The sequence below is a fragment of the Somniosus microcephalus genome, chromosome 20 (genome assembly GCF_052327205.1).
Source record: "Somniosus microcephalus isolate GS21.2 chromosome 20, FLI_Smic_1.0, whole genome shotgun sequence".
Taxonomy (NCBI): Eukaryota; Metazoa; Chordata; class Chondrichthyes; order Squaliformes; family Somniosidae; genus Somniosus; species Somniosus microcephalus.
Window position 1 is genome coordinate 67,597,954 of NC_141006.1, and position 20,057 is coordinate 67,618,010.

The window sequence follows — 20,057 nt, forward strand, 5'->3', positions numbered from 1 at the left end:
CCCCTCCCCTTTCTCTCCCCCCCCTCCCTTTCTCTCCCCCCCTCCCTTTCTCTCCCCCCTCCCTTTCTCTCCCCCCCTCCCTTTCTCTCCTCCTCCCCCCCTCCCTTTCTCTCCCCCCCCCTCCCTTTCTCTCCCCCCCTCCCTTTCTCTCCCCCCCTCCCTTTCTCTCCCCCCCCTCCCTTTCTCTCCCCCCTCCCTTTCTCTCCCCCCCCTTTCTCTCCCCCCCCCTCCCTTTCTCTCCCCCCCCCTCCCTTTCTCTCCCCCCCTCTCCTTTCTCTCCCCCCCTCCCTTTCTCTCCCCCCCTCCCTTTCTCTCCCCCCCCTCCCTTTCTCCCCCCCTCCCTTTCTCTCCCCCCCTCCCTTTCTCTCCCCCCTCCCTTTCTCTCCCCCCCCTCCCTTTCTCTCCCCCCCCTCCCTTTCTCTCCCCCCCTTCTCTGCCCCCCCTCCCTTTCTCTCCCCCCCCTCCCTTTCTCTCCCCCCCCCTCCCTTTCTCTCCCCCCCCTCCCTTTCTCTCCCCCTCCCTTTCTCTCCCCCCCCTTTCTCTCCCCCCTCCCTTTCTCTCCCCCCCTCCCTTTCTCTCCCCCTCCTTCTCTCCCCCCCTTTCTCTCCCCCCCCTCCTTCTCTCCCCCCCCTCCCTTTCTCTCCCCCCCCCTCCCTTTCTCTCCCCCCCCTCCCTTTCTCTCCCCCCCTCCCCTTCTCTCCCCCCCTCCCTTTCTCTCCCCCCCCTCCCTTTCTCTCCCCCCCTCCCCTTCTCTCCCCCCCTCCCTTTCTCTCCCCCCCCTCCCTTTCTCTCCCCCCCTCCCTTTCTCTCCCCCCCCTCCTTTCTCTCCCCCCCCCCTCCCCTTTCTCTCCCCCCCCCTCCAATATCGGAAGCCCCCCCTCTCTTTCCCCCCCCTCCAATATCCGAAGCCCCCCCTCTCTCTCCCCCCCCTCCAATATCCGAAGCCCCCCCCTCTCTCTCCCCCCCCTCCAATATCCGAAGCCCCCCCTCTCTCTCCCCCCCCTCCAATATCCGAAGCCCCCCCTCTCTCTCAATAATACAATACATACAAATCGCTTTATTGGCATGATAAGGTACATCTTATGTTGCCAAAGCATCAAAATACATTTATGGTTGAACACATAAACGCGGTTCCATTCATACAGTGTATAAACAGGTATATCCCTGAGTTTATAAATATATTTTCGCCTTGTTTATATATACTCTTGTCTTAGTTTACTGGTTGTCCCTCTGTTCATGGCAAGCTGTAACATAGTGTGCCGCCAGTGTTACACAGCTTCTCTCCTCCCCCAGTAGGAATGGGAGTTTTTGGTTGTCAGTCAGATTTCTGAATTCAGGGCATATTTGTGAGAATTTTTGATAGAAATTCTCTCTTGATGCCCTGATATTTTCCACAGGCTGTGAGGAAGTGCATCTCTGTCTCAACTACTCCCTGACTGCAGTGAGAGCATATCCTGTCTTCTCTTGGCAGCCTGGTCTGCCTGTGTCTGCCTTTTTCGATCGCTAGGCCATGTTCGCTAAGTCTGTACCTTGTCAAGGTTCTTCTCAGTTTGTTATCCTTTACCATGGTCAGGTAATCAGCTATGTTGTATTGTCTGTTTAGGGCCAAGTAGCAATTGAGTTTGCTTTGGGTTTTTGTTGTTTCTGCCCAATATGACAGATATTTTTCCTTTTGCTTAGCGACGATTGTGTTGGGTCGAATTCTTTGTGTTACCCTGTCACTGTCCTGGGGTTGGTTATTGTTAGTATTGTTATTAGTTACTTTATTGAGTCCCAGGACTAGTTGACTGAGGTCTCTCCCCCCCCCTCCAATATCCGAAGCCCCCCCTCTCTCTCCCCCCCCCTCCAATATCCAAAGCCCCCCCTCTCTCTCCCCCCCTCCAATATCCGAAGCCCCCCTCTCTCTCCCCCCCTCCAATATCCAAAGCCCCCCCTCTCTCTCCCCCCCTCCAATATCCGAAGCCCCCCTCTCTCTCCCCCCCTCCAATATCCGAAGCCCCCCTCTCTCTCCCCCCCTCCAATATCCGAAGCCCCCCCTCTCTCTCCCCCCCCTCAATATCCGAAGACCCCCCTCTCTCTCTCCCCCCTCCAATATCCGAAGCCCCCCCTCTCTCCCCCCCCTCCAATATCCGAAACCCCCTCTCTCTCTCCAATACCAAGAGCCCCCTCCCTCTCTCTCTGTCCCCAATACCCAGAGCCCCCTCTCTCTGTCCCCAATACCCAGAGCCCCCTCTCTCTGTCCCCAATACCCAGAGCCCCCTCTCTCTGTCCCCAATACCCAGAACCCCCTCTCTCTCTGTCCCCAATACCCAAAGCCCCCTCCCTCTCTGTCCCCAATACCCGGAGCTCCCTCCCTCCCTCTCTGTCCCCAATACCCGGAGCTCCCTCTCTGTTCCCAATACCCAATACCCGGAGCTCCCTCCCCTCTGTCCCCAATACCCGGAGCCCTTTCCCTCTCTCTCTCTGTCCCCAATACCCGGAGCCCCCTCCCCTCTCTCTGTCCCCAATACCCGGAGCCCTTTCCCTCTCTCTCTCTCTCTCTGTCCCCAATACCCGGAGCCCCCTTCCCTCTGTCCCCAATACCCGGAGCCCTCTATTTCTGGAAACTTCTATCCCCGCGCGCGCCGATAATTCAAACACAAACGGTCGGCTCGCGCCATCCAGAAGCACGAGGGGGGCGGGGGCCGAGTATGGTCAATAAATCAAACATCAGGCATTCATAAAATAACATTTTATTATTGGATCTAAACGGTGAAAATATATTAATATTGCCGGCAGTTTAGTTTTAATACTGAACTTTGTCAATGAATTACCGGCTCGGGGGCAGAGGTCAGGCGGGGTCACAGACTGGAATGGTGCTGGCTGCCGCTCAGCCGGAGCCGAGCCAATCCGGGGCTCGATTGATGGCGGCGGCCCTCGTGAAATCTTCTCATGGACACCCGGTTGAGAACCCCTGCCTTACAGTGCAATTTCCACTATGTACTTTGCTGACACAAAAATGACAATGTACCGCTTGGGTGAAGCCATCTCGTAATGCTTGGGGCAAAGCTCCATTGCCGAGCCCCACACATTGAAATGTTTCTAACTGTTACATACTTATGCATCGCTGATTTTTCTTTGTGCTGTTTATCTCCCACAGGATCAGTCTATGAAATATCGGGAAATGAATGCTGCTTGTCAACTGGAGAGCTCATTAAAATAATGGGCATCGAACTCCAGAAAGTTGTCTGTGAAAATATGGACACTGAATGGAAATTTGATCTCCCACTAAACTATTCAGGTACTTTTTGAAAGGACAAAATTACTGTTCCATTTCATTCTTTTGTCACTGTCACTGTTCAATATTTGTGATTGATTGATACTTATAAAACACAGTTGTTGAAAATTCATATTTTTTTACACATATCAAACTGGAATGCTTTAGGTTTGAGTTTTCCAAATGTTGTGAATAATTAATTCCTTCTGTGTCGGCTTTACAGAAATATCTAGAATAGAGTAAAACGTTCTCAATATTACACTGCCCCAGTATTGGACCATCAACCCAACAGCCCCAACACTTAGAAGATATTTTTTTCACACAGCAGGTTATTGGAACATAGAATGCTTTACCAACAGTAATGAAGCAGAGACTTTAACATCGTTTAAAAGGGAATTGGATCAAATATTTGAAAAGGAAGGTTATAGAAGGATACGGGGAAGGGGCTCCAGCACAAACTCAGTGGTCACCTTCTATGCTGTAATCTCTATGATTCTTTGATTCACCAGTATAACATTTCCCACATGAGGTATCCTTTGGTCTCTCTGATTGCAGATGATTAGTTACTTCCATTTAATTTAATGCAAATAATGAATAGTATTGCTCCCATTAGGAACTAGATTCAAACCCGATCTCAATTACATTTATGATCCTTGAAGGGGAAAGGAAAGTGCAGGAAATACAACTTTGCAGTAATGCCAAGTATATAGTGTACCCAGCTGTAGTGTGTAATCCAGGGGTCACATAGCTCCAGCACATTCCCGCGCAGGTCAAGTCACAGCCTCCATTGTAGTATTGGAGCTGGCCTGCTCACTGTCATTGAGCTCAGAGTCTAAACGCATGGTTTCTGTTGCAGATGTTCTGTTCGTATCTTCACACTCTTCCCTTGGAGAAGAGTGTGAAGTAGCGGAAGGATTCGCAGGCTGATTAACGGTCTGACAGGCCGCCACAAATGCTCCTTCTATGGCCGTAACCTTTTTTATACCAGTCCATAGGGTGGTTACTCCTACAGAACAGGAGGGTTTTATGGGCTCCCACCACCTGTATGATGAGGAGGGGCCTGACGGCAGCAGGACATGTAGATAAGGTGGTTAAAAAGGCATATGGGATACTTGCCTTCATTAGCTGATGCATAGAATATAAGAGCAGGGAGGTTATGATGGAGCTGTACAAAATGCTAGTTAGGCCACAGCTGGAATACTGTGTGCAGTTCTGGTCGCCACACTATAGGAAGGATGTGATTGCATTGGCGAGGGTGCAGAGGAGATTCACCAGGATGTTACCTGGGCTGGAGCGCTTCAGCTATGAAGAGAGACTGGACAGGCTGGGGTTGTTTTCCTTAGAGCAGAGAAGGCTGAGGGGGGACCTGATTGAGGTGTACAAAGTTATGAGGGGCATAGATAGGGTAGATAGAGAGGAACTTTTCCCCTTAGTAGAGGGATCAATAACCAGGGGGCATAGTTTCAAGGTAAGGGGCAGGAGGTTTAGAGGGGATTTGAGGAGAAACTTTTTCACCCAGAGGGTGGTTGGAATCTGGAACTCACTGCCTGAAAGGGTGGTAGAGGCAGGAACCCTCACAACATTCAAGAAGCATTTAGATGAGCACTTGAAACGCCACAGCATACAAGGCTACGGACCAAGTGCTGGAAAATGGGATTAGAATAGACAGGGCTTGATGGCCGGCGTGGACACGATGGGCCGAAGGGCCTCTTTCTGTGTTGTATAACTCTATGACACACCCACCAGATCTGAGTATCCCGCTGGATGTCAACCCAGAATTCTGAGCCAGAGTTCCAATCTCCGGGACTGTGGAGCAGGGTTCAAATCCTGAACCTTCTGAATCAAACGGGAATGCTACCACTAAGCCAGAGGCTTACTCTACTATTCAAAAAATCTGATTTTTTTTAAATCGGAGAGAAATTTAGCTTTTTTGTCTTCAAGAGCCTGTGATGGTATGAAGTCTACATGGTCTGTTGGGACGAATGGGCTTGCTGGGCCAAATGGTCTTTCCTGGTTTCATACTGTCATCTTCAGTTCCGAGGGACTGCCTAAGAAGAGAGAGACTGTACCAATTGTCTTGTGATCCTAAAGCTCAGCATCCCAGCAAGACTCACCTGACTTCATATTGGGAGAATGTCTAATAAGAAAACTAAAGATCTCAAGCAGTTCCCTCGCTCTGGATGTAAGGCTATGGGATGAGTAATTTTCAGTTCTTTGGTTACCCCTTTTTTGAAATGAGTTAGCCTGCGGTCCTCCGTACAACACCTAAAGCCGATAAATCCCCATAACCTGATGGCCTACATCCAAAGATTTTAAAAGAGGTGGCTACAGACATAGTGGATGCATTGGTTTTGATCTTCCAGAATTCCCTAGATTCTAGAACGATCTCTGCGGATTAGAAGGTAGCAATTGTAACCCCACTATTCAAGAAAGGAGGGCGAGAGAAAACCGGGAATTATGGACCAGTTAGCCTGACCTCAGTAGTAGGGAAAATGCTAGAATCTTTTATTATGGATGTGGTAACAGGGCACTTAGAAAATCATAATATGATTGGGCAGAGTTAGCACGGATTTATGAAAGGGAAATCATGTTTGACAAATTAAGAGTTTTTTGAGATCGTAATTAGCAGGGTAGATGAGGGGGACCCAGTGGATGTAGTGTATTTGGATTTTCAGAAAGCATTTGATAAGGTACCACACAAGAGGTTATTACACAAAATTAGGGCTAATGGGATTGGGGGTAATATATTAGCATGGATTGAGGATTGGTTAACGGACAGAAAACAGAGAGTAGGAATAAACGGGTCATTTTCGGGTTGGTGGGCTTTAACTAGTGGAGTACCACAAGGATCAGTGCTTGGGCCTCAGCTGTTTACAGTGACTTAGATGAAGGGACTGAGTATAATATATCCATGTTTGCTGACAGTACAAAGCTATTTGGGAAAGTAAGTTGTGAGGAGGATGCAAAGAGCCTGCAAAGGGATATAGACAGGTTAAGTGAGTGGGCAAGAACATGGCAGATGGAATATAATGTGGAGAAACGTGAAGTTATGCACTTTGGTAGGAAAAGTAGAATATTTTTTTAAATGGTGTGTGTGATTAGGAAATGTTAGTATTCAGAGGGACCTGGGTGCCCTTGTACACAAATCACTAAGTTAACATGCAGGTACAGCAAGCAATTAGGAAAGGAAATGGTATGTTAGCTTTTATTACAGAAGGATTGGAGTATAAGAGTAAAGTCTTACTGCAATTATATAGTGCCTTGGTGAGACCACACCTGGAGTACTGTGTACAGTTTTGGTCTTACCTAAGGAAGGATATACTTGCCTTAGGGGGGAGTGCAGCAAAGGTTCACCAAACTGATTCCTGGGATGGGGGAATTTAGAAGAATGAGAGGCGACCTCATTGAAACATATAAAATTTGTACAGGGTTTGACAGGGTAGATGCAGGGAGGATGTTTCCCCTGACTGGGGAATCTAGAACTAGGGGTCACAGTCTCAGAATAAGGGGTCGGCCATTTAGGATTGAGATGAGAAATTTCTTCACTCAAAGGGTTGTGAGTCTTTGGAATTCTCTACCCCAGAGGGCTGTGGAGGCTCAGTTGTCGAGTATATTCAAGAGAGAGATTGATAGATTTTTGGATATTAAGGGAATCTAGGGCTATGGGGATAGTGAAGGAAGGTGGAGTTGAGGTAGAAGATCAGCTGTGATCTTATTAAATGGTGGAGCAGGCTCGAAGGGCCAAATGGCCTACGCCTGTTCCTATTTCTTATGTTCTTAACACCTGTGTTTATGGAGCATACAAATCTATGAACCAAAGCCTTGTCTATTTCTTCTCTCATTTCTTGGAGGATTCAAGCCCGTATCTCATCTGGCCCAACAACAACTTGCATTGATATAGTGCTTTTAATGTAGTAAAACCTCCCATGGCACTTCACAGGAGCATATTCAGACAAAAAGTGACACTGAGCCAAAGACGGAGACATTTGGACAAGAGTTAGATTTTAAGGAGCCTCTTAAAGGAGAAGTGGAGAGGTTTAGGTAGAGAATTCCAGAGTTTTGGGCCTAGACAGCTGAACGCACGGCCAGGGGTGAAGGAATTCGGGGATGCACAGGAGGCCAGAATTGGAGGAATTCAGAGTTGGAGAGCTGGAGGAGGTCTCTTCTCTTCACAGATGCAGTCTGACCTACTCTGTATTTCCAGCATTTGTTTCTTTTTATTTGTCCTGCAATTTCACTACCCCGCCCCACCCATGCCGTCAACTGCCAATGTAGCTAAAACCTTCTTGCTATTGGTTATAACCCATCTATTGTCATCTTTTAAAACGCTTATTTCTTATTCTCAACTGACCTTTGCATGTCACACATTTCTCATTATTTTGTTTCCTTATAACAAATATTTCGATTTGGCCCTCAGCTCAGTTTTTACCTCTTTGTTTAGTCATTGCGCTGAAAGTCTTGCCAAGTTATTTCGTTTTCAAAGTGATACATTTTTGCTTTCACTATTCTTTAAAATGACCTTCAAAATTTCAATGTTACTCCTATTCTCCTTTTCAAACTTGGCTTATCAATAAAGTGACCTAGAGAGATGTGCATTTTTATTGATTGCCTGTTGAACACATCTTTGCCTTGCATTATATTTCTATTGTCCCTGTCCTATTCTAGATCCCTCTTTGTATTTTGCATTTTTGGTCAGGCTCCATTCCTGTTTGGTTTTCTTGTATCATCCACTTCTATTTGTCTGTTTTCTCACTTTTAATATTCATAGAATTACATAGAATTTTACAGCACAATAACAGGCCATTCGGCCCTACTAGTCTATGCCGGTGTTTATGCTCCACACAAGCCTCCTCCCACCTTACTTCCTATCACCCTAAGTCTTCCAGCGCGGCCTCCAATGATCCCTTTAAGGGACGCTGGTTGTGGCCACTTTCCATTCGGGGGCAGTGAGTAGGTCCTGAGGGGGGAGGTGGGAGGCTGCGCGTTCCCAAAAACTGAAATTGCACCAGAGTCCTCTCTACCTCCTAGGTCCCTCGATTTTCATGGCCTATTGAGGCTCCCGCTGGTTTCTAGCAGAAGCGTTGGCTTCTTATGTCGAAGCCCACTCAAAAATAGCTGCGTGGGCTTTCGGCAGGAAGATGGCGGGGAGTGTTTGTGTTTGTCTCGCGAGTGCCCCCTTCCCACTGGAAAACTGTAATTAGACTGTTGGCTTGGGGCAATGTTGTGCTATGGAATGCCAGGACATAGTCATATCTACAGTTCCTCATGTGGTGAGTTCTAAGCTCCTGAACTCCCCCACTCTGGTGATTTGAAGGAAGTTGCTGCTTCACCTCCTTTTATGGACCTAATAATGTGGCAGCAATTTCACCATCAATTTATATTGTTTTGTTTTCAAATCAGTCCTTTCCCTGCAGATGAGTTTAGTTTTGTTAGGAACCAATTCAGAAAGCAGAATTCATTACATTTACATGAGTAGCTCAGGGTGAGATTCATTGAGACTGGGTCTGTACTTACCTCTCTAAACCTGTTTTGACTGAGGTACTTTTTAAAATCTATAATGTAATTGAAAGCAATTAAATCCTGAACAATTATACAGCCATGCAATTTCTTTGTTTCTCTGCAGGGAACTTCAAGCTTATTCCTGATGGATTCCCTTACACGTCAGTTGAGGAAATCATTAAGTCAGTAGAAACTGAAAAACAGAACTCGGAACTAATCACCTTTCAAACCCGCACAGATATTGTCGTAAACCATGTTGTCATTCGAAAGGGAGAGCCCATAACAATCGTGTCAACTGAGCTCCGTGAAGGACACATGTATGCAGATTGCATTGTCGATGGCAGTTTTGAGCAGGTCCATGTTGTGCTTCCATTTTTGTTGAAAGGGGAGTTTTATGAATGTGAAGATGACAAACTATATACAGTTAAGGACATCATCGAGTCAAAAACTCTGACACGGAGGAGAGTAAGGCTGGCTCAAACTAAGGGCATCTGCACGCCCAAGCATTTTAATGGGGCACTGCTACTATCACCTATATATGAAATTCAAGCAGTTATGCACTGTAAGTAAACATTTTGGCAACATTTCTCCCTTTCTGACCCAAACAGTGACAAAACTGTATTGTGTGATGCAAGTGTAGAATTTCATTTACATCCTAAGTGTGGGAGAACCAGGTAACTTGTGTATTATGTAAGTGAATGAGACAAAAATAGACACAGTTGCCATTAAATATTCTATTTAAAGTGTTTAGGTGCCCTTGTGTCCAAATACACTACAAAGTAGCTAGTGCAGACTGGTATTGGTGTTAGCAAGACAGCATTCAAGAGGTGGTCTTGCACTGTTTTCCACTAAATGTCAGTATGAAGCCCAGCTATATTTCTCTAAAGCTTGTCTCATCAGCTCTTTTCAGAAGTAAAACATACAAATCATTGCTCAGGCTGCAGTTGGAATATTGGGGTACAGGAAACTTTCGATTTACCGGCACCTAAATAACCGGAAATCTCGGTTAACCGGCAAAATTCAGGAGTAGGTTCAGGTAAGTTTTACTTCATATTCTACTTGCCTTCCTCCATCTGTTGCTGTGCAAGGGTGTGGCTGCAGCTGTTGCTAAGCTACAGAGACGCTTGGAACTTGTGGCCATTGTTCTGAACCTGTTGCTAAGCAACAGGGTTTGTTGCTTTATACGGAGCTCTCATCTCTCCGTATCTTTTACTATAGCTTTCGGTTACCTGGAATTTTTGATGAACCGGCACCACGTCGGTGCCGGATAAAAAAAAGTTTCCTGTAATTTTGACTTTGAGTGATAGTGTAAAACGGGCAATATCCCTCCCCATTTTTATTTCCATTGACTTCAATTGAAAATTGGAAGGGATATATAGCGGGCAGTTGAATCAGTATCACCTGTTTTACACTATCGCCCAAAGTCAAAATGAGCCCTATTACGTCCAGTTTTGGGCACTTGACATTAGGATGCCAAGGCCATTGAGATGACGCAGAAGAGATTCACTAAGATAATACCATTAATGAGGAGCTTTAGTTATGAGAAGAGACTGGAGAAACTGGGACTTTATTTCATGAGAGGAGATTCAACTTTCACAGTGCTCAAAATTATGAGAGGTTTTGATAGTAAATCAGGAAAAGCTGCTTATATTGGTAATTAGAGGGTATAAATTTAAGCTAATCACCAAAAAAGGGCAATATAGGAGAATATTTTTTACGCTGATAAAATGCCCGACCAGAAACAGTGATGAAAGTAGAAACCGTAATAGCTTTTGAAAGGGATGTGGATAAATATTTGAAAAAGAAAAATTTAAGAGTATGAGCAAAAGGCAGGGGTTCAGGACTAAATGGATAGTTCATTCAAAGAGCTGGCATAGGCCTGGTGGGTCTACAGCAGAACCTGGATCTGCTGGAGTCGTTCTGTCAGACCTGGGCCCTGACAATAAATCCCCAAAAAACCAAAGTCCTTGTGTTCCAGCAAAGATCCAGACATCAGGGACCCAAAATAAATCTCACACTAGGAACAACTAAAATCGAACAAACCACTAACTACACATACTTGGGCATAAAAATCAGCTCTACGGGAAATTTCAAACTGGCTGTGAATGAACTAAAAGAGAAAGCTAGAAGGGCTTTCTATGCCATTAAAAGATCAACCCAAATAGAAATCCCAATTAGCATTTGGCTCAAAATTTTCAAATCAGTAATTGAACCAATTGCACTCTATGGCAGTGAGGTGTGGGGACCGCTAATACAACAAGAATTTGCAAAATGGGACAAACACCCAATTGAGATCCTACATGCAGAATTCTGTAAAAGTATCCTCCGGACTTGAAGGAAAACCGTAAACAATGCATGCAGGGCAGAACTAGGCCAATATCCACTAATAATTACTATCCAAAAAAGAGCCACCAAATTTTGGAAACACCTAAAAATGAGCAACCCCCACTGCTATCATTACGAAGCCTTGAAATGCCAAGAGAGGACCATAAAGAAGAACACCCTCAGTCATCTAGTCCTGGGACTCAGTGAAGCAACCACTAACACTACTAACAATAACCAGCCCCAGGACAGTGACATCGTAGCACAGAGAATTCGACCCAACACAATTGTCACTAAGCAAAAGGAAAAATACCTGTCATATTGGGCAGAAACAACAAAAACCCAAAGCAAACTCAATTGCTACTTGGCCCTAAACAGACAATACAACATGGCTGATTACCTGGCCATGGTAAAGGATAGCAAACTGAGAAAAACCTTGACAAGGTACAGACTTAGCGAACATAGCCTGGCGATCGAAAAAGGCAGACCAGGCTGCCAAGAGAGGACAGGATATGCCCTCACTGCAGTCAGGGAGTGGTGGAGACAGAGATGCACTTCCTCACAGCTTGTGGAAAATATCAGGGCATCAGGGAGAATTTCTACCAAAAATTCTCACAAATATGCCCTGAATTCAGAAATTTGAATGACGACCAAAAACTCCCATACCTACTAGGGGAAGAGAGAAACTGTGTAACACTAGCGGCACACTATGTTACAGCTTGCCATAAACAGAGGGACAACCAGTAAACCTAAGAAAAGAGTATATACAAATTATACGAATGTATATTTATACACTCGGGGATATATCTGTTTATACACTGTACGAATAGATCTGCGTTTATGTGTTCAACCATAAATGTATTTCGATGCTTTGGCAACATAAGATGTACCTTATCATGCCAATAAAGCGATTTGAATTTGAATGGCCTCCATCTCTGCAGAAAAAATATTGATGATTCTATAATTCTATTAAAGATCTCACAGGAGTTGGAAGCCATATGCTCTGTGCATATGTTTGAGTATCTATGCACAGAGCTCTGTCCGCTGCCAGTCCAAAGTGATGTTGAATGGACAATGTAGTCCATGCCTACCCGCTGGGAACATCCCGCTAATTGTGTTGGAACAACTCTGGTACGAGAAAACGGCATGAAGAAATAATAGGCGAGGTCACTAATTCGCAGATTTTCTGGAAAACTGGATGGAATCGTAAGGGTAAAAATCTTCATGAATTTGACTTATTCAGTCATCATAAACTAATGACTGGTAGATTCTGGAAATAATCAGAAAGGAACAAAATCTCCCCTTGCTTTTTTAGTTACAAGTTGCTAAAGTTAGCTGCAGAAAAATGAGAACAGAAACTAAAGTTACCCTGCGTGATTAAAAACAACTTACAGGGTTATAGACAAAAAGCAGGGAGGTGGGACTAAGCATGACTGCTCTTTCAAAGAGCCAGCACAGGCACAATGGGCCGAATGGCCTCCTTCTGTGCTGTAAGTTAATATGATTCTATGAACTGTAGACCATGGCACTTAAATCCAGAAAAAAAATTAAAGTTTTTTTTTTGCATTTTCAAAATGTTTGTCCTTCACCATCCTTTTCTCTAAGATGCTGACAGCAGATACTGGCAGTCCTGATACCTCATCCAAGTGACTTCTCCATGTGTGAGGTTAGCTAATGAGTATCGGCAGATTTTCCTACTCCAGAAATCATGTTGTAGTTGTATGGTGCTCCTGTCGGGCTGCATTTGGAATGCTACATACAGTACTGGACACCACGGCATGAAAGTGTCATCAAAACCTCAGAGGCGATATAAGGGAGAGCATCGAGGCTGATTCTCAATGTTGGAGGAATAATTAGATAAGCTAGACTAGAAGATTAGGATAGAGACATCCAAGAAGGCATCTTATAAAGGTGTATAACGTATTTAATGGGACAGGGAAAGTGAACAAAACTGTCAGAGCCACTAAAGGAGCACGGCAAGAGAGCACAGTTTAAGATGGTGGATAGGAAGTTTAGTAGAGATTTCAGGAAGTGCTTCTTTACATATGGAGTAATCAACAGCTGCAGTGGGTTTCCAAGAAGGGTGGTTGACTAAAGAAACAGCAAGATGTTGTACAGGTAGACTACCCTTTATCCGAACTTCCGAAAACCGAAACCCTCTAAAAACCAAAGGTTTTCTCGTTCAGCGTAAGTCGTGCGCACGGACCCCCGCCGGCCCCGACCCCCGCCGACCCCCCCCCCCCCCCAGCGGACCCCCGCCGACCCCAACCCCCGCCGACTTACGCTGAGCGTCAGCGTAAGTCGTGCGCACGACCCCCCGCCGACCCCGACCGTAAGTCGTCGGGGCCGGCGGGGGTCGGCGGGGGGTCGTGCGCACAACCCCGCCCCCCCCCCCCCCCCCCGCGGACCCCCGCCAACCCACCTTCCGAAATCCGAAATTCTCCGAAAACCGAAACACGGCTGGTCCCGAGGTTTTCGGATAAAGGATAGTCTACCTGTAATGGGAAAGTGGCATTGGTATTGTGGAAGGATGAGATCAAAGGCTCTTCTTCATCCAAAGCTATCGTGATAAGTATAGATGGAGAATACAAGATAGATATTGTAAACGGCAGATCGTGTTTGCCTAATCTAATTGAATTTTTTGATGAAGTAGCAGGGAGGATTAATGAAGGGAATGCAATGGATGTTGTCTACATGGATTTTAGGAAGGCGTTTGACAAAGTACCACATAGAAGGCTGGGTAACAAAATTGAGGCTCATGGAATAGGTGGGTCAGTGGCAGCTTGCGAGTTGTGGTAAATGGCTGTTTTTCAGACTGGAGGATGGTAGATGGTGGCGTTCCCCAAGGGTCAGTGCTGGGGCCACTGTTTTTATTTATATCTATCTATCCATCCCTCTTCCTCCTCCTCTCTCTCTCTCTCCCTCTCGGATATTGGAATACAGAGTAAAATTTCTAAATTTGCCGATGACACCAAACTTGGGGGTGTGGCAAACAGTGAAGATGATACCAATCGACTGCAACAGGACATAGATAGGCTAGCAGACAAGTATCAGATGGAATTTAATACGGAGAAGTGTGAGGTGATGCATTTTGGCAGAAGGAACAGAGAAGCAATATACACTTAATGGCACAGTTTTAAAGAGTGTGCAGGGACAGAGGGACCTGGGAGTTAATGTGCATAGGTCCCTGAAGGTGGCAAGACATATTGAGAGAGTGGTTAGCAAAGCATATGGGATCTTGGTCTTCATAAATAGAGGTTTTGAGTACAGAAGCAGAGAAGTTATGCTGAACCTTTATAAAGCGCTGGTTAGGCCACAACTGGAATATTGCGTCCAGTTCTGGTCACCACACTTTAGGAAGGATGTGAAGACCCTTGCGAGGGTGCAGAGGAGATTTACCAGAATGTTCTGGGGATGGGGGATCTTAGCTACAAGGACAGGTTGGAGAAGCTGGATTTGTTTTCATTAGAGCAAAGGAGGTTGAGGGGTGATTTGATAGAGGTGTACAAGATTATGACGGGTTTGGATAGGCTAGACAGAGAAAGACTGTTCCCACTAGTTGATGGTACAAGGACTGGGGGACACAGATTTAAGGTTTTGAGCAAGAGATACGGGAGGGATGTGAGGGAAAACTTCTTTATGCAGTGAGTGGTGAGGACCTGGAACTCGCTGCCAACGGAAGTGGTGGAAGCGGAGACAATCAGTGTTTTCAAGGGCACTTGAGGGAAATAAACTTGCAGGGCTACGGGGATAGAGCGGGGGAATGGGACTGACTGGATTGCTCTACAGAGAGACGGCATGGACTCAAGGGGCCGAATGGCCTCCTTCTGTGCCGTTATGACTCTATATGGATAAGAAAGGTCATTCAGGCACCTCTCAGTTCGTCCATTCAGTAAGAACTTGGTCAAATATTCTATGGAATATATTGAGCTTGTGGGAATGTCATGATACGGTGAAATAATGTTAGATAGATATCCTGGAGTCTGTTTCATGAATTCTTATGGATCAAGAAAACAGTTCGTAGAACTTTTCCATAAGAATTGAAATGGGTTGAGTTGAATCAATGGTAAAGTGATTGTAGATGATTTGTAGAAGGATGGATCTCTCGCATTCCATGCTATGCTTTCTTCTGTTTTGGTTTTGGGCACTATCTCGCCATGCATTTGAGCATTGCAAGTCTCTGCTGCGAACCTTTTTATACTGTCAGCAGTTCCTGTTGCTTTAGCATTGCAGAAGTATAGTAAACGCATCTTAATGCGAAAACCTCTGCTATATGGAAATGTTGACAACTAGCTACTTCTGTACTTCCTATACTCGCTATTTCCCATTAACTCAGAATGCTGAAAGAGCATTTTTTTCACAAACATTCTTCAATATACATCAAGATCATTTGTTTCTGTACAGTAAATGTAGGACTTCCCCATCTCCCTTCTGAAGGCACTGACAGGTTAAGACTCTTTCCAACAAGCACGTTGTACAAGCGCAAGGACGGGAGTGGCTCCAGGAGAAGGCCCATCACCAAGGCAGCAAGAGATGGGCAATAAATGCATCCATTTTTTAATTTACTTTAAGAATGAGCCTATATTCTCTGGCGTTTAGAAGAGTGAGAGGTGATCTCATTAAAATGTATAAAATTCTTAGAGGGCTTGACTGGGTAGTTGCTGGGAGGATGATTCCCCTGGCTGGAGAGTCTAGAACATTACAACAGACCCACAGCATGCCTCACTTACCCTGGCGGGGTTCCCCGACGTCGAGAAGCCCGCAGCAGAAGTCGCAAAATTGGAAAAGGCCTGTTAACTGCCTGTTAATTACCTGTTAACAGCTAGGTAAGTGGCTATAATCCGCTTACCGCCGCTTGGCGTTGGGTCCCTGCGCAAATCGGGGACCCGACTCCCGGGAAGATTGGTTGGAAGCGGGTTCGGGACCCGCTCCCATTCTTTTTGATTTTCCCAGCAGTCCCGCCTCCAAACCCGCCTCCTCAGGGCTGGTAAAATCCAGCCCAAAGTGTGGGGAAGAGCAAAACTAGAGGCCATCGATATAAGATAGTTACCAAGTAATCAAATAGGGAATTCTGAAGAAACTTCTTTACCGAGAGAGCAGTGAGAATGTGGAACTCACTACCACAGGGAGTGGTTGAAGCAAATAGTATAAATGCGTTTAAGGGAAGGCTAGATCATCATATGAGGGAGAAGGGAATAGAGGGTTATACTGATATAGATGAGGAAAGACTGGAGGAGGCTCGAGTGGAGCATAAACATCGGCAGGGACTGGTTGGGCTGAATGGCCTGTTTCTGTGCTGTATATCCTATGTAATCTTATGTAATGAGTGAGAGTAATGGCATATGTTAAACGGATGGATGGAGAGCATTTGTTAAGGGTAACTGAGGGAGAGGCATGACATGAGGATGAGGGTGAGTGTCAGTGGTGGCTGGACAAATGAGAATGTGAGGAAGTGCATAGACCGAGAGGGATGGTTGTACCTGTAAGGTAAGTTGGTGTGATGAGTGATGTGCTTGAGAAGGCAGAGCGATGGAGTTAGGGTGATACACACATCAGGATGTAAGTGAATGTGCCACTGTACTCACCTTTCCTGCCCAGCTTTGGTCGTTAAACCGCTCTCGGCATTGAATCCATGAGCATGACACCATGCTCCTGCTGCTGACCTCGTGGGCAACCTCCAGCCATGCCGCCTTTGCTTCACCTGCAGGCATCTTCCTCCTGTCAGTAGGGAAGAGTATCCCTTACAGCCCCCAGCAGCACATCCAGAGAGGCGTCACTAAAACAAGGCGCAGCCTTTGAACATCTGTACTCCATTCTGCCAATTCCTTCTGTTGTGTTGCCAACTCCAAACTCCATCGAATTGCATGTTTGGAGTGTCCATTTAAATACCGCAGTTGAAATTCCTTCATACTCATGCTAATTGGTCGGGAAACCCGGAAATGGTAATGCCATGGCTGGGTTAAAAAGCCACTGACAGACATGCTGCACTGAAATCTGGGTTTCCCATGCGCTACCAGATACCACCCCCCTGCTCTCAGCGCATCGCATAGTTAAAATCCAGCCCTTTGGAATTGTCTACAGAGGGCTGTGAATCCTCAGATGCTGAGTATATTTAAGACTGAGATTGATGGATTTTTGGGCACTAAGGGAATCAAGGGATATGGGGATAGGGTGGGAAAGTGGAGTTGATGTCGAAGTTCAGCCATGATCTTATTGAATGGCAGCGAAGGCTCGAGGGGCCGTATGGCCCACTCCTGCTCCTATTTCTTGTGTATCAGCCAGCCTTGGTTCAGTGGTAACACTCTCGCCTCTGAATCTGAAGCTTGTGGGTTTAAGCCCCAACCTAGTGGCTTCAGCACATAATCGTGTCCGACACTTCAGTGCAGTATTGATGGATTGCTGAACTGTTGGAGGTGCTGTCTTTCAGTTGCAACATCAGACCATGGAACTATTTGAAAAGCAGGGGAGTTCTCCCAGTCTACCAAAGGCCAACATTTATCCACCAACCAACATCACTAAAAATCAGATTAATTGGGCATGTATTTCATTGCTGTGTGTGGAACCTTACCGTGGGCCTGCGACAGGTGAGAGAACCAACACGAGGGAAAAACCTGCTTGACCTCGTCCTCGCCAATCTATCTGTCACAGATGCATCTATCCATGACAGCATTGGTAGCAGTGACCACTGCACAGTCATTGCGGAGACAAAGTCCCGTCTTCACACTGAGGACACCCTCCATCGTGTTGTGTGGCACCACCACCGTGCTAAATGGGATAGATTCAGAACAGATCTAGCAGTTCAAAACTGGGCATCCATGAGGCGCTGTGGGCCATCAGCAGCAGCAGAATTGTATTGTACCACAATCTAACCTCATGGCCCAGCATATCCCTCACTCTACCATTACCATCAAGCCAGGGGACGAGCCCTGGTTCAATGAGGCGTGTAGAAGAGCATGCCAGGAGCAGCACCAGGTGTACCTAAAAATGAGGTGCCAACCTGGGGAAGCTGCAAGACAGGACTACATGCATGCTAAAAAGCAGAAGCAGCATGCTATAGACAGGGCTAAGCGATCCCACAATCAACGGATCAGATCAAAGCTCTGCAGTCCTGCCACATCCAGTCGTGAATGGTGGTGGACCATTAAACAACTAATGAGAGGAGGAGGCGGCTCCATGAATATCCCCATCCTCAATGATGGTAGAACCCAGCACGTGAGTGCAAATGGCAAAGCTGAAGCATTTGCAACCATCTTGAGCCAGAAGGGCCGAGTGGATGATCCATATCGGCCTCATCCTGAGGTCCCCACCATCATAGAAGCCAGTCTTCAACCAATTCGATTCACTCTACGTGATATCAAGAAACGGCTGAGCACACTGGATACAACAAAGGCTGTGCACCCCGACATCTTGAGCTCCAGAACTAGCCGCGTCTCTAGCCAAGCTGTTCCAGTACAGCTATAACACTGGCATCTATCCAACAATGTGGAAAACTGCCCAAGTATGTCCTGTCCACAAAAAGCAGGACAAATCCAATCCGGCCAATTACCGTCCCATCAGTCTACTCTCAATCATCAGCAAAGTGATGGAAAGTGTCGTCCACAGTGCTATCAAGCAGCTCTTACTCACCAATAACCTGCTCACTGATGCCCAGTTTGGGTTCTGCCAGGACCACTCGGCTCCGGACCTCATTACAGCCTTGGTCCAAACATGGACAAAGGAGCTGAGTTCCAGAGGTGAGGTGAGAGTGACTGCCCTTGACATCAATGCAGCATTTGACCAAGTGTGGCATCAAGGAGCCCTAGTAAAACTGAAGCCAATGGGAATCGGAGGGGGAAACTCTCCACTGGCCGGAATCGTACCTAGCACAAAGGAAGATGGTTGTGGGGGTTGGAGGTGAATTATCACAGCCCCAGGATATCGCTGCATGGGCTCCTCAGGGCAGTGTCCTAGGCCCAACCATCTTCAGCTGCTTCATCAATGACCTTCCCTCCATCACAAGGTCAGAAGTGGTGATGTTCGCTGATGACGGCACAGTGTTCAGTGCCATTCGCAACTCCTCAGATAATGAAGCAGTCCATGCCCACATGCAGCAAGACCTGGACGACATTCAGGCTTGGGCTGATAAGTGGCAGGTAACATTCGCGCCACACAAGTGCCAGGCAATGACTATCTCCAACAAGCAAATGTCTAACCACCGCCCCATGACATTCAATGGCATTACCACCACCGTATCTCCCACCATCAACATCCTGGGAGTCACCATTGACCAGAAACTTAACTGAACCAGCCACATAAATACTGTGACAGCAAGAGCAGGTCAGAGGCTGAGTATTCTGCAGCGAGTGTCTCACCTCCTGACTCCTCAAAGCCTTTCCACCATCTACAAGACACAAGTAAGGAGTGTGATGGAATACTCTCCACTTGCCTGGATGAGTACAGCTCCAACAACACTCAAGAAGCTCGACACCATCCAAGACAAAGCAGCCCGCTTGATTGGCATCCCATCCAGCACCTTTAAACATTCACTCCCTCCACCACAGGTGTACCGTGGCTGCAGTGTGTACCATCTACAAGATGCACTGCAGCAATTCGCCAAGGCTTCTTCGGCAGCACCTCCGAAACCCGTGACCTCTACCACCTAGAAGGACAAGGGCAGCAGGCGCATGGGAACACCACCGGGATTGAGAAGCACCCGGAAGGGCGGCGCAGACACGATGGGCCGAAGGGCCTCTTTCTGTGCTGTAAAACTCTATGACTCTATGACCACCGCCTCCAAGTTCCCCTCCAAGTCACACACCATCCGGATTTGGAAGTATATCGCCATTCCTTCTTCAGCGCTGGGTCAAAATCCTGGAACTCCGTCCTTAACAGCACTGGAAGTACCTTCACCACACGGACTGCAGCGGTTCAAGAAGGCGTCTCACCACCGCCTTCTCGAGGGCAATTAGGGATGGGCAATAAATGCTGGCCCTGCCAGCGA

At 46.6% G+C, this 20,057-nt stretch overlaps 1 protein-coding gene across 5 annotated transcripts in view; it reads left to right on the forward strand.

Annotated features, from left to right (window-relative positions):
• themis2 (thymocyte selection associated family member 2) overlaps positions 1–20,057 on the forward strand; it is a 99,683-nt gene that overhangs the window by 23,126 nt on the left and 56,500 nt on the right. Inside the window, exons 1-3 of one of the 5 annotated variants that reach the window (XM_085962909.1) lie at positions 2,825–3,017; positions 3,140–3,280; positions 8,880–9,317. In XM_085962909.1, the coding sequence (XP_085819035.1) occupies positions 2,978–3,017; positions 3,140–3,280; positions 8,880–9,317 (619 nt within the window). In that variant the 5' untranslated portion in view covers positions 2,825–2,977. Of the gene's footprint in view, positions 1–2,824; positions 3,281–8,879; positions 9,318–20,057 lie in introns of those variants that run through there. The other 4 variants (XM_085962911.1, XM_085962912.1, XM_085962913.1 and 1 more) reach the window with 4 other exon arrangements.